Here is a 15,069-nt window from a genome sequence, read left to right on the forward strand (position 1 = left end):
CTATCTAGGTAGAGCGCCCTCTCAGGGCCGTAGTAGGTGGCCTGGAATGTAAGGTGAGAACTCTGGTGATGAGTGTTTCCCAAATCTTCGGAAGCTTAATGCAACCGTATTTATTGAGATTTGGTTGGTTTTTGAGAGCTGCTGCTGCTTCTAAGAAAAGTCTCTCTTTCTTGAATTTGCTGTGGTGGAGCATGGTGGTTTTCTTCCATGATACTCTGTGGGTGGTGTCCAAAACATGGTCAGCCAAGCCTGAATGGTCATAGTTGTGTTTGAAGATGTAAGACTTGTGTTCCTCTAGAGGGATGGATGCTGATCTGCCTGTCTGTCCAAAGTACGCCAGCTTACAGGGTACTTTGGAACAGGGTACTTTGTAAACTCCAGGCAGAGAGAGAGGAGGGAGCTGATCTTTTGTAGAACGGATAAGGGTAGCAAGTTTGCAGTGGGGCTTATATGCTGTGTGTAGGTTGTACTGTTTTAGTATCTTGGCTATTTTTTCGGATGTGCCACGGATGTAGGGTATGGTGATGGCATTTTTAAATCTTGTTGACGAGAAGGACGGGGAATGGGGGAGGAGTTGATTATTTTTTTGATACTGTGATCACTGTAGCCATTGGAGAGGAAAGTGCTGTGTATGTGGTTAAGCTCAGTAGTGAGGGCGGTTCCACTGGAACAAAGATTGTGGGCTCTCTTGGTAAGAGTTTTAATAATGCCATATTGTTGAGAGGGGTGGTGGTGGGAGAGTTTGTGAATGTATCTGCCTGTGTGTGTGTGGGTTTTCTGTATACGGTGAAGGTAAGTGTATCATTAGGCAAGCGTGTGACTAAGGTGTCTAGGAAGGGTAAACAATTGTTCCTTTCCTTTTCCATAGTGAACTGGATTCTTGGATGTAGACTATTGAGATGACTGAGGAAGGAGTCTAACGTGTCTGGGCCATGAGGCCAAATAGAGAACACATCATCTACATATCTTAGCCAGATAGAAGGTTTGAGTGGGGCTGAGTCTATGGCTCGTTTTTCGAAATCTTCCATATAGAAATTGGCAAGGGGGGGTGAGAGGGGGAAACCCATGGCAGTTCCCTCTATCTGCTTGTAGATTTTGTTGTTCCAAGAGAAATACCCAGAGTTAATGGCAAAGGAAAAGAGATCTAAGATGTCAGAGGGAAAAAAGTTTTCTAAGAGAGATAAGGTGTCGATTATGGGAATATTGGTAAACAGTTTACCGTGTTTACCATTACCGTGTTTACAATTATAGTTAACGTGTTTACCAATATTCCCTTAATGTCAATAGCGCATTGCACCGCATGAGGCGGTGCAATGCGCTATTGATGATGACCGGATTACGTACCACAGATCCCTTTGTAATTGTCCTTCAGCTCTGTTTTTGCCATCATGCGCATCACTCACCTGTATCATTACACCAATAAAATTTCAGTTGAATCTTATGCTTTCTTCTTGGTGCACTAATTTCTTTGTCCGTGTGTGTATTTATGGATAAATTATATGCTTTTTATCATCAATCATCAAAAAATCAATGAGAATTAAATACGATTACAAAAGACCTTGGTAACGAAATTTTAAACATCGACTGTGTGTTTGGACCACGATGAGCAGCTTGCAGTTTATAAATGGCTCTTGCTGTATGGAGAAATTACCCAGCTTTATGCAAGCATTTTGCATCAAACGAATAATATAACTTCTCAATTTGGAATTTTTAAAAGATCTAGCATTAATGATTGATATCCTACAAGAATTATCATATCTGTCAGAAGCTCTACAAAGTCACAATGTAAGTATTATAAGGGCTAAGTTAGCCCTTTTTTTTTTTTTTCCCCTCGACGATGCGAGCCCTTTGTTAAAATTTCCATAGCTCACCACTGGTTATAGGTAATCTCCTTCATTGTACAAAAATACCTTCAATTTTAAAAACAATTTTGGAATTTCATCTTGCATTTACAGATATTGCTTCATTATTAATCACATATCTTTGGAAGCTACTCCTGATTAACTCTGATTCGGATGTTTTGCCATGGTGCAAATATCTGTATAACATTTTTGAAATATGGCAGGGTTCATTAATAGAACTCTAAGAAGTTGTAAACAAAAATAATCTTATTCACCCCAGGATACAGTTGACACTTGAAACTGACAATAACAAACATCTCCTTTTAGACTTCTCCTAAGTCTTCAATCACACAAATAAATGTTCAGTTTTTCAAAATACACACATGACATTATGTTATGAGCTCTATTTCAGTATCATACGTACAGCACTATAAGTACTACCATCCAATGGACTCACTCTTTGCTCCATGGACATTAAAGAAGGAGATCAAATAAAATATAGCCTCAGTGATACTTTCATCAATAAAGACCATAACCAAATATTGAGTTACTCATCTTCAACAACTCAAGAAGAGATTAACCACATTTCCATTATCCAAGGAATCTCCAAAAGCATCAAAGATGTGAAAAACACTTAATCTTCCTATTTGCAAAATTTGTTCTTTAGGATGCTGCAAGAATAAGCTTCTTCATCTAACATTTCTTAGTGTTCATCAGGTTCCTTTGCACCTGTGATTTATCTTCATTTAGCCAATAAGGAAATCTGCTTTTCATTAGAAACATAAGAATACATTAAATATCATGTAACTGTATCTGTAGAACATGCTATCACTTCTACATACAAGGTTTGCTGGAAAAGACTGAAGTCCTGCATAAGAGTAGGTTCTTACCCTTATGTAAACAAAGAGTGTATAAGGATTGTGAAACATTATTACATTGTCCTAATCTGAAACAGGGGCTCCCGTCTTGAGAGTACGTGGTTAGAGGCCATGGGGTCCGGAGCTGAGCCTGACATTGCTTCCACTTACTTGTGTCGGGTTCCTTCTATATTCTTTCCTATATGGCCTCACATGGCTGACTCTTGCTTACTTCGACCCAGAGGGTATTAGAGTACTCAAGGCCCGAGGGTGTCTTTCCTTTTCCCAAATTCTACTCTAGCTGGTAAAGGGCAGCAGCTCTACTAGTACTTGCTGGAGCACTGTGGTGGAGAAGGCAATGGGAAACCACTCCACTAATATCCCCCCCCCCTAGAAAATTTTAGTAGCAATGAATAGAACTTATAAGGGGGAAACTACCAGCCTGGCAAACCAAGGTGGTGTCTCTTGGCACAGAGAGGAAAAGAAGGTACACATTGGAACAGATACAATATTGGGAAATAAGGACACTTTAAGGGTTGATGTTCTTCCCGATCAAACCTCTAAAAGTGACTTAAAACAAGCTACAAACAAAGTGAAAATGAAAGATCATCAGAGAATCAAAATTGCAACATGGAATGTGAGAACAATGAACAGATGTGAAAAATTTGAAAATCTCAAACAAGAAATGGACAAAGGAGAAATTGATATCATAGGGCTCTCTGTGAAGTCAGATGGGAAGGAATAGGTGATTTTTATAGTGACGAAGTAAGAATAATTTACTTAGGTGGAGATAAAAAGGAAAAAGGAGTTAATAAAAGTACAGCAAAGAGCATCATTAGCATAAACTGTCTGAATGACAGGATTATGGAGGTAAAATTGAAGGCTGAACCGGTGGACATAACAATAATGCAGGTATATATGCCAACAAGTGACCATTCAGATGAGGAAATAGAGGAAATGTACGAACAATTACAAGAAATAATTAAGGAAGAAAAAAGAAAAGAGTATATGATTATAATGAGAGAATGGAATGGAGTTGTAGGAGAAGAGGATGGGAGTGTAGTAGGAAGATACAGACTAGGTAATAGAAATGAGAGAGGGGAAAGGTTAGTGGAATTCTGTGAAGAAAAGAAGCTAATTATGAATAATTACTTGGTTTAAAAATCTAAGAGAAGACTACACACATGGAAAAAACCAGGAGATATAGAAAGGTATCAAATTGATTACATTATAGTAAAGCAAAGATACAAGAATAGTGTAAAAAATGCATGCACATATCCTGAAGCTGATATTTACTCTGACCACAACCTACTATTCATAGAAATAAATGTGAAACTAAAGAAAATAAAAGAATCTATGAAAAGGAAAAAATGGAACTTAGAGAAATTAATAAATAATTAACTTCTCTAAGTTCCATTTTAATAAAATTAATAAATATAGGAATTTGGAAATTGATTGGAGAAAGAATTAGAGAAAACAAGTTTTGTCAAAACTGAAGATCCAGAAAAGAAATGAGAACAAGTTAAAGAGAAAATAAAGAAGACTGCAGAAGAAATTGGATATGTAAGAGCTAAAAGAATAAAAAAAAACTTGGATAACTAATGAGATCATTTCTCTAAAGGAAGAAAGAAGAAAATGAAAAAATAAAGACACCCCAGAAGGGAAAATACAATATAGAACCCTGAATGACAAATTGAGAAGGGAAGCAGAAAGAAGTAGAGAAGATTGGCTTAAAAAAGAATGTGAACAAATGGAAAATTATGAGAGTGTGGAAGGTATGATCATTTACATGAAAAGCAAGAGGCATGAATCACGAGAGAAATGGAATTCGAGCTAGAGGCATAGAAAATAAGAATGGAGAAATCATAACTGGAGAAGATAAAATCCTAATGAGATGGAAGGAATATATTGAAGATCTATATGACAAGGAAAATAGACCAAACGAGTTGCCATTAGAAGATATAAAGAAGGTAAATGAAGATGATCTAGGCCCAGAGATTTTTAAGACAGAAGTAGAAATGGCCATTAAAGAACTAAAATGTGGAAATGCAGAAGGAATAGATAAAATACCTGCAGAATTCCTGAAACAACTTCAGAAGAAAGGAAAACTGAAGAAATAACCAAAATAATAAATTTAATTTATAACAAAGGAGCACTACCAAAAGATTTTATGACCTTAATATTTATACCTATACCAAAGAAAAGTAATGCACTGAATTGCAAGGATTTTAGAAAAATAAGCCTCATTTCCCATGCATCAAAAATACTTATGAGAATCTTAACACATGAGGAATTGCATCTAAAGTGGAAGAATTTCTTGGAGAAGATCAGTGTGGTTTCAGGAAGGGTAGGGGAACAAGAGATGCAATTGGACAGTTAACAATAGTAAGTGAAAGAAGTCTGGAAGTGAATAAAGAAGTTAATATCTGTTATATAGATTTTGAAAAAGCTTTTGACTTTGTAAAATGAGATAAGATGTTGGAAGTAATGGAAAAGATTGGTATAGATTGGAAAGACAGAAGGCTAATTATTTCACTATATATGGGACAAACTGCCATGGAGAGAGACATATATGGTACAACAGAACCAGGTATCACTGGATGAGGAGGAAGATAAGGCTGTTCTCTGTCACCAATTTTGTCTAACATGTATTCCGAAGCAATGTTAAAAGAAACGCTGGAGAACTTGGAAGAAGGAATAAAGGTTGGAGGTAGACAGATATTTGCAATAAGATACGCATATCACAAGGCATTACTATCAAATACTGAAACAGGACTACAACATCTGTTGAAGAGATTAATGGACTCCTATATCAATTATGGAATGAAAATTAACATCAGAAAAACAATCATCATCAAATTCCTGCCATGTACCCTCAAGGGGTGTACAGGATATGATAGTACTACATGAAAAATTTACAACATTACTAACTTCCTATCTACAATTTTCCTCCAAATCAGTCTGTTACCTCTCAAGACGCCAACATTATCAGATCTTATATTTCTATCGTCTAAGGCACTTTGGACAGTATCAATCCCCATTCCGTATTTTCTGGTGTATAAGACGCTCCTATGTATAAGATGCACCCAAGAAATTTAATACAATTTTCTGGAAAAAACGTAAAAAAAACTTTTCCTGTAGGCGGAGGTAAAAAATGTCTTTCAGCTTCCCTATTCACGTGTTCTTCCGCATATTTTACAACCTGCAATTTGTAACTTGAAGTATATGAATGTTGCCTGTTTTTTTACATCACTAAAATCTACAGGGAAATATCAAACTGAACACAAAATATCTCAACATGTCAACTCAATACTGATAAACATCGGTAACTGATTACTCGGATAAGATATTATAAAACTTGAATAGGGACTCCCCGTTCTTAGCCAATTACGCGCTAGAAGTCACGTGAAGGTCACGCATCAATTTGATTGCACCCTTAACCGCCTATAAAGATCTTGGAACATAAAAGGGAGTGCGTATGACTTTGAAAAGAGGAAACAATCTTTACCTTCATTATATAAGAAGCACCCCATTTTTAAGATGAATTTTTAAGGTAAAAAAGGGAATCTTATACAGCGAAAAATACGGTATATCTTGGTCTTCCGGGTCGTTTTCCTGCCAACCTGGCAGAGAACACTTGTTTTGCTAATCTTTCCTTGCCCATTTTGTTTAAGTGACCATACCACCTTAGATTAGCTCTGCTAAAGCATTCCTGGATGCTGACAATGTCAAGTTCTTTCTTAATATCCTCGTTTTTAATGATATTGCCATTGATGCCATCTGTTCACACCTCTAATCTTTCTCAGGTTCTCATATATGTGGTCTCTAGTCTTTGGTCAAGTGTTTTACTTCTGACCCAGCACTCAGATCCACAAGTTAAAATTGGTTTAAACACTGTCTTGTATACAGATAATTTAGTGTTTGACTAATTTCTCTCTTATTCCATATGAATTTATTCAGCTGACTTCCAACCATACCAGCTTTGTTGATTCTATTGTCTATTTCCATATTTAATTTACCATCTTCACTAAATATCGTGCCTAAGTAGCTGAAATGTTTTATTTTATTTTTTTATTATTATTATGTGAAACCTCCAGGGAATCCAAAGACTCATTGAGGGAGAGTGTGCCAACAGCATTGAACGATTGATCTCCGTCCAACTACTAACTGCGCTCAATCTTGCTTAACTTTTTGCGTGAGCAATTACTAGCAGAGGCTCTACCAATCGACCAACCTTTGCTGGCAAAGGTTGGTCGATACTTGTTCCACAGATTCTCCATTCACAGTGCAGTTGACATTTTCAATGATTCTAGCTATTTTCATTGTCTTTGTCTTTTTATTGCTGACCTTCATATGATATCTATTACAACAGTTATTTAATTTAGTCAGGGAAAATTGCAGACTTGTAGCGGATTTATTTAGAAGTATAACATCGTCTGCATAAAGAAAAGAACTGAGATTAACATCTCCAATTTTGATATCATGTTTAATACCACTTTGCTTCATAATGTGATCCATATAGATAATGAATAACAGAGGGGATAATGTACATCCTTGTCTCACACCAGATTTAACATTAAACCATCTTCCAGTACATCTTTCAATTCTAACTGCCAACTTACAACTCAAATACAGACTAAGTATTGCTTGATATAATGCCCCATTGACACCATATAACTGTAGCGATTGAATAGCTTCTCTCTCGGCACCTTACATATGCCTTTTCCAGATCGACAAAACTTAAATATCCATCTTTGTTATATTCCCATGCTTTCTCAACTATTTGTCGTAAAGTGAAGATCTGATCCTGACAGCCTCTATTTGGCCTGAATCCAGCTTGTTCTTCACCAAGTTTATCTTCCACAATTCTTCTCAACCGTTTCTCAAGTATACTTGCATAAATCTTGCCAGGAACACTCAGTAAGGAAATACTTCTGTAATTCTCACATTCAGTTTTATTTCCCTTTTTATATGTGGGAACTATGAGAGCTTTACTCCAATCATCGGGAATTCGTCCCTCTGTCCATTCTTTCTGAGCCATGCAGTGCAGCTACTGTAAGACTTTTACACCACCATACTTCAGCATTTCTGGTTGGATATCATCTGCTCCTGCTGTCTTTCCACATTTCAAGCCTTTGATGGCTTTTTCTGCTTCAAGTATGGATATGTATTCCTGACTGTATGCCTGTAGAGTGTTTTTTTACCACTGTGCTATCACTGCTTGTTTCATTTAGCAATTTTTCGAAGTAATTACTCCATACTTCAAGGATATCTTTTTATCCCGTTTTCATGTCACCTTTATCATCTCTAACTCCTTTTACAGCACTCTTTTCTCCATTTCTAAGCTTCTTCAACAACCTCCAGAATATCTTACCACCTTATTGGTATTTATTTTCTATGTTCTTGCCAAAGTCCTCCCATGACTTTTGTTTAGCTAGTTTTACACAGTGTTTAGCATTCTTGCATTTGTCTCTGTATTCTCTAAGAGCACAAGCTGACTTATTTGACAGGAACTTTTGATATGCTTTCTTCTTTTCCTTCACTGCCTCTTTAACTTCCTGTGTCCACCAGGGAGTTCTGATTTTTTTATCCTTCCACACAACCTCACCACATGCTTCTCTGGATGAATCAATCAGTGTTTTCTTCAAGGCTTGCCACTGATTCTCCAAATTTTGGTTCCTGTTCTCAAACTCTTTCATTTTTTCTTCAATAATCTTTGTGTATTTTAGTCTACAGTTCACATCTGAGAGCTGCTCAACTTTTATTCTCTTTAAAATTTTCTTATATGTTACTTTTTTCAATACAAAATTCAATTTTATCCTGCTCACTTCCAATTTCAAATCCTCTGTACACTCTGGTGTCCTGCACCAGGGAGAAAACATCACTATCAACAATAACATAGTCAATGAGACTTTTCTTATTCCTTGCCTCTTCTCTCCATGTGAATTTGTGCACATTTTTATGTTGGAACATGGTGTTAGTAATAACCAGTCCATGTCCTGAGCAGAAATCCAACAGGTATTTGCCATTATTATTAGCTTTGCTCTTTTCTCCAAATTTTCCCAAAATATTTTTGTATGTCTCACAGTCATTTCCTACTCTGCTATTTAGATCCCCAACAAGGACCAACTTTTCCTTCTTCATTGTGTCAGTTGCTTTTTCTAAAGCATCAAAAAATTCCTCCTCTTCTACCTTAGTAGAGCCTTCTGTGGGACCATAGGCACAAATAAGTCTCATTGTCCAATTCTCCCATTCTTATATTTGCCCACATCACTCTACTTGACACTGCCTGACATTCAAGAAGATTAGCCTCATATTTAGTGTTGAATACTATGGCTACTCCTTTTTCTTGATTGTCATTGCCTGAATATATCATTTTGTATTTATTGCTCAGAAAGATCTCACCAGTTTTGGTCTTTTTTGTTTCAGTCACCCCTATTATGTCGATCTGGTACTTATCTAATACCTCAGCTAGCTCCATTTCTTTGCCATTCAGGTGGCTTCTTATAGTACAAAGAGGCAAATATGGATATCAGAATAAATGGGGAAAAATTGAATCAAGTTAAGACATTTAAATAACTAGGAAGTGTTATTAGCAGTGAATGTAAATGTGACATAAAAGCAACAATAGCAATGGGAAGAGATGATTAATAGAAAATGGAATTTATTCAGAAGTAAAATGGATAGAAACCTAAAGAAAACACTAATAAAATGGTATGTGTGGAGTGTTGCCCTCTATGCATCTGAAACTTGGACACTGAAGAAAGAAGAAATTAAGATTTTGGAAAGCTTTGAGATGTGGATTTGGAAAAAATCAAATGGACAGATAAAATAACTAATGATGAGGTCTTAAAAAGAGTAGAAGAAGGAAGAATGCTGTTAAGGAGGATAAAAAGAAGCAAGGGAAACTGGATCGGACATATTCTGAGAAGGAATGAAATGATCAGAGATGCCATCAAAGGAAAAATAGAAGGAAAACAATGCTAGATGACATGCTGAATGGAGAGAGGTACACAACCTTGAAAGAGAAGGCTCAGAACAGAAGAGAGTGGAAGGAAAGTTTCTGCTACTAAAAGAAGAACCAGCTCAATTGCAGAATACTCAAGAAGAAGAATCTGAAACAGATCCAATTGACTGCATTCATAGGGGTAATGTTGCATAACAATATTAATCAATTTTAGTTTTATTTTGTTTTATTTTTTTAATGGATATTGCTAGGATTTTCATAACATACAAAGCCAAGAATAATATGGTAATAGATATGGTATGATCAGCAATAACAAGGCAAGGACAATGAAAATAGGCAGAAGCATTGAAAATATCAACAGCATTGTGAATGGAGAACCTATAGAACAAGTAAAACATTTCATCTACTTAGGCACGATTTTTAGTGAAGATGGTAAATTAAATATGGAAATAGACAACAAAATTAGTAAAGCTGGGATTAGGAAGTCAACTGAATAAATTTATATAGAATAAGAGAGAAATTAATCAAACACTAAATTAGCTATATACAAGACAGAGTTCAGGCCGATTTTAACTTATGGATCTGAGAGCTGGGTTAGAAATAAAACACTTGACTGCAGATATGAGAGTCCTGAGAAAGATTATGGGCATGAACAGATGGCATCAATGGCAATATCATATTAAAAAAAAGGATATTAAGAAAGAAATTGACATTGTTAGCATCCAGGAATGTGTTAGCTAATCTCAGGTGGTATGGTCATTTGAACAGAATGGGAGAAGAAAGATTAGCAAACTAAGTGTTGGCAGGAAAAAGACCAAGAGGAAGTTCAAAATGTAGGTGGATTGATATGGTAAAAAGTGCCTTAGAAGATAGAAATATAAGATCTGATAATGTTTAAGTCTTGATAGGTAACAGATTGATTTGGAGGAAAATTGTATATAGGAAGTTAGTATTGATGTAAATTTTTCATGTAGTACTATCATATCCTGTACATACCTTGAGGGTACATGTCAGGAATTTGATGATGATGACAAAGCCAAGAATTTTTTTTTCACATAAAACATTGTTTAAAATATCATGTTTGAGGGATACAAACCTCCTCCACAGCACTGTCCACCTCCTGTGGAATCTTGAGATCTGCCCATGGTTTCATCTCATAAATACTGAGTTCAGGTCGATGGCGTCTACACTTGAGTTTCCCACATACTGAACATATTTTGTATCTAACAGGACTTATTGTACACTAAAAAATAAACAAATCATTTATTAGCAGAATTGGTTGTAGATTCTTTCCCCCCCCCATTCTATACTGGAAGAAAGAAAATTAGTGTAATGTTAATAAAATTATGGATGCATGTTTTTCATTTGTCTTAATACTATTCAGTATTAACTAATGAATGAAAGTTACTTATCACATCAGTTTTCATACCTTTTCCTTGAATTCTTGCACATTATCTGCACTCACCATCTTCAAAGTCATTCCAATCATATACGAGTTCATGATATAGAAGAAAAATATCACGAGGGTGATATTTTTCTTCTAGATATTCTAGATGCTTGGACTAATAAAGTAATTAGTAATCTAACAAAGAAGTAAGATTATTATAGTTTGATGAACAATGGTAGGAAATATTCAAGTGGAATGCAATAGAGACTACCTATCAATCCTTGAAGTAAAAAAAGCCAACAGAAAGCAAAAATGTGTAAAGACAGTATATGATATTTTGCTGCTGTATAAAATTTCACTGTAACTACAATGGCTAATTCAGAAGGCCTGGTCAGAAGCTCAAATTCTCAATGATTGGAGTACAACCCTAATAGTTCCCATCCATAGAAAGTGCAATCAAACTGAATGTGGGAATTGCAGAGGTTTCTCTACTAAGTTGTTCCAAGTAAGATTTACACAAACATACTTGAGACTAAGAAAAATTATGGAAAAGAAACTTAAAGAACAAGCTAAGTTCTGGTGAAAAACAGGGGTTGTCAGAATCAGATTTTCAGTATACAGCAAATAGTTGAGAAATTAGAGAAATATGACAAAGACCTATACTTAAAATTTTATAGATCTAGAAAAAGCACATGACAAGATGCCAAAAGAAAATCTTTTCAAAATGCTAGTTATATGAGGGTAAATGAAACATTATGCAAAGCAATACAATGTAGTCAACAATTAAGTTGTCAGCTATGAGAACTTAATGAGAACCGTACTTTGGTCTAGTGAGAACCGAAGCAGCCCAGGTTTGATATCAAATCAGGTGTGAGATAAGGATGCACACTATCTCCACTCTTCTTCATCACCTATATGGATAACATTAAGAAAGAAATGGACATTAATTCCAATAACAGAATCTTGGAAATATTAAACTTTGCTTAATGCTGATGTTGTACTACTAAACACATCCAGTGCAAGTGTCCAGGATTCTTTAACTAAACTGAATAACAGTTTGGCATGAGAATTAGAAATAAAAGACCCAAACTGTGAAGGTAGATGTATGAAAAATTTCAACTACATTCATAATGGACCTACAGATCAAGAAGTATATTTAGCTATTTAGAGAGTTTTTTTTTTTTAGTGAAGATAGTAAATTAAACATGGAAAGACAACAGAATAAGCAATCCAACTGAAATGTATATAGAATAAGAGAGAAATTATCCAGAACTCTAAACTAACGGCATAGAAGACAGTGTTCAAACCAATTTTAACTTATGAATCTAAGATTTATTATAATAAAATTATGGAGGCAGCTACCATGTTAGAGCAATAACTTCAATTTAATATAAACCAAGATAATTACCTGAAATTTTGATCATCATATCAATGTCATAATCTGGTGGGTGTGGGGGGGGGGGGGGGGGAGGTATGCTAAACTAACAATAATTCAGTCAGCCTAAAATGGTTGTAAAAAAAAACTATATAAAGCTAGAATCCTGTTATCTGTTTGGCTACAGATAAATCAACAAATAAATTAGAACAAAAATAGTATCGGTGGCAGTGGCTAACATAAAATAAGCTTAAAAGTTTATTTTTCACTTGGTTAGACTATAATAAATTTAGTTTAATCCTTTATCCAAGTATGAGTAAACAAAGTTTGCACCTGAAAGTATCTTCAGGACTGGGGCAAGGTAGCACAACACCGGGCAACTAGTTGCAGAGGTGGAGCAGGCTAACATCACTCCTATCTCCATATCTCCCATAATGCAAAGCACATCTCCTTGCGGATATGTATAATGTTATGCATTAAGGGAAGGGTCACTACTCAGACTAGTTTCGACCTTTATTGAAGTCTCTTCAGTGGGAGCCAGGCCCAAGTGGAGATACCAGGCAGAAGCATTAGCAAGGTCATCTCTACCTATAGGAATTGCCAAACGGAGTGCCACCTTTTTATTAAATTACTCTGGATTTAGATTCACACTTGGATAAAGGATTAAACTAAATTTATTATAGTCTAACCAAGTGAAAAATAAACTTTTAACATATTTCTCTAAATCCAGAGTAATTTAATAAAAAGAAAGGTGGCACTCCGTTTGGCAACTCCTATTGGTAGAGATGACCTTGCTAATGCTTCTGCCTGGTATCTCCACTTGGGCCTGGCCCCCACTGAAGAGACCTCAATAAAGGTCGAAACTAGTCTGGGTAGTGGCCCTTCCCTTAATGCATAACATTACACATATCCACAAGGAGATGTGCTTTGCATTATGGGAGATACTGAGATAGGAGTGATGAGAGCTTTCTCCACCTTTGCAACGAGTTTCCCATAGTTGTGCTACCTTGCCCCAGTCGTGAAGATACTTTCAGGCGCAAACTTTGTTTGCTCACACTTGGATAAAGGATTAAACTAAATTTATTATATAAAATAAGCTGTAATTACTGCTTAGAGTCCTGAAGTTAGGGTTAGCTGGAGAACTTGAAAGAGAATTATTATTATTATGTGACACCTCCAGGGAGTCCAAGGGAAGGCATCCACTCTACAACTCTGGGTCTTCACCACTCAATCCACCAACTACAACAAACCGCAACTACCATCATATCATCTCCACCAATGCCATCTACTTCCCACAACCATCACTGGTATTTTCACAGACAATCACAAACATCCATGCACACGATGGGATTCGAACCCGCAGCCTTTTAGCTGGAGAGTGGATACGCTAACCGTTCGGCCAACAAAGACTCGTCGAGGGAGAGCACCTACTCTATAACTCTCAGTCTCCATGCTCAATTTATCAATTACAATGAACTGCATCATCTACTGCCCACCACCGCAACCACCACTAGTATTTTCACAGACAAACGTTCATGCTCACAGCAGGATTTGAACCCACAGCCTTTTGGCTGGAGAGTGGATATGCTAACCACTCAGCCAACCAGGCTAGGATTATGTGGGCTAAATATGTAGCATTAATATTCTTTGGATTTTTAGGCCACAATTATTGTTTAGATTAAGTAGATCAAAATTTCACAGGTTTCCTTAAATTTGCATTCATTCCAAGTTTTAATATGATATAAGGTAAAGGTTCCTTTCCAGTTAATGTAGCGTTGTGAGTGTGTGATAATAGAGGTCCGATTTCTAACTTCAAAATTGTTAAATTTGATGGGTTTTTATTTATTTTATTTTATTTTTTATTTTAACAGATTGGGATGATGAATCCTGTTTCACAAATATAAGGTAAGTTAAAGAAGTGCACTGGATTCAGTATACCACAGGGTGTGGTGGGGGGGAACTTCCTGAAAGAGCTGAATATGTTTTTCAGTTCTGTGGGGAGGGGGGGCAGTATTAAGAAGTTGTAATTGTATAGCATTCCATTTATTTTATCACCAAGTTTTTCGTTAAGGTTGGTGGTAAGGGTTTACATGTATATATTAGCCAATAAGTGTGGGCTTGCAGTTGACAGAGAAGGATAGACTGCCCAAGGGAAGACGTGACAAGTATATCCAGAAATGGAAGTGACTATGAAAGTAAGGATTACGATTCATAGTTGGGTTAAAAATAAAAGCTGATCAAAGATCAAAAACACAAATATAATGATTGTGGAAAAATTAGCAGAGAAAACAAAGATCATCGCTATATTAAAAATGAAGGTAATCGTATGACGTGTGACCTACCCCTTAGCATCAAGTATTACTTGTGACATACTGTATGGCATGTGATCTACCAATGCACGTCACGTATGAAGTGTGACCTACCATAGGAGAGGATACATTGTGAGAGGGGATAGACTTGGCAGTATATATAAAAAGGCGATCTACTCTGAGGATAGTAAATGTCACATTGTGAGAGGAGATAGACTTGACTGTATGTGTATATATATATATATATATATATATATATATAAAAACGAGCTACTCAAGGAACTACTCTATGGATAGTAAATGTCAAGATGTGAAGCCGAGTATTTTACTAAA

The 15,069-nt window shown here is 36.1% G+C and overlaps 1 protein-coding gene across 2 annotated transcripts in view; it reads right to left on the reverse strand.

Annotated features, from left to right (window-relative positions):
- The window catches only part of LOC150102965 (sorting nexin-14-like), a 793,179-nt gene that overhangs the window by 639,917 nt on the left and 138,193 nt on the right, over positions 1-15,069 (reverse strand). For both annotated transcript variants that reach the window (XM_090397844.1, XM_090397845.1), the window contains one exon: positions 10,762-10,908. In XM_090397844.1, coding sequence (XP_090253970.1) covers positions 10,762-10,908 — 147 coding nt within the window. The remainder of the gene's footprint in view (positions 1-10,761; positions 10,909-15,069) is intronic.

The sequence above is a fragment of the Typopeltis vanoorti genome, chromosome 9 (assembly GCF_054136105.1).
Source record: "Typopeltis vanoorti isolate ZY-2024b chromosome 9, IOZ_Tvanoo_1.0, whole genome shotgun sequence".
Classification (NCBI taxonomy): domain Eukaryota; kingdom Metazoa; phylum Arthropoda; class Arachnida; order Uropygi; family Thelyphonidae; genus Typopeltis; species Typopeltis vanoorti.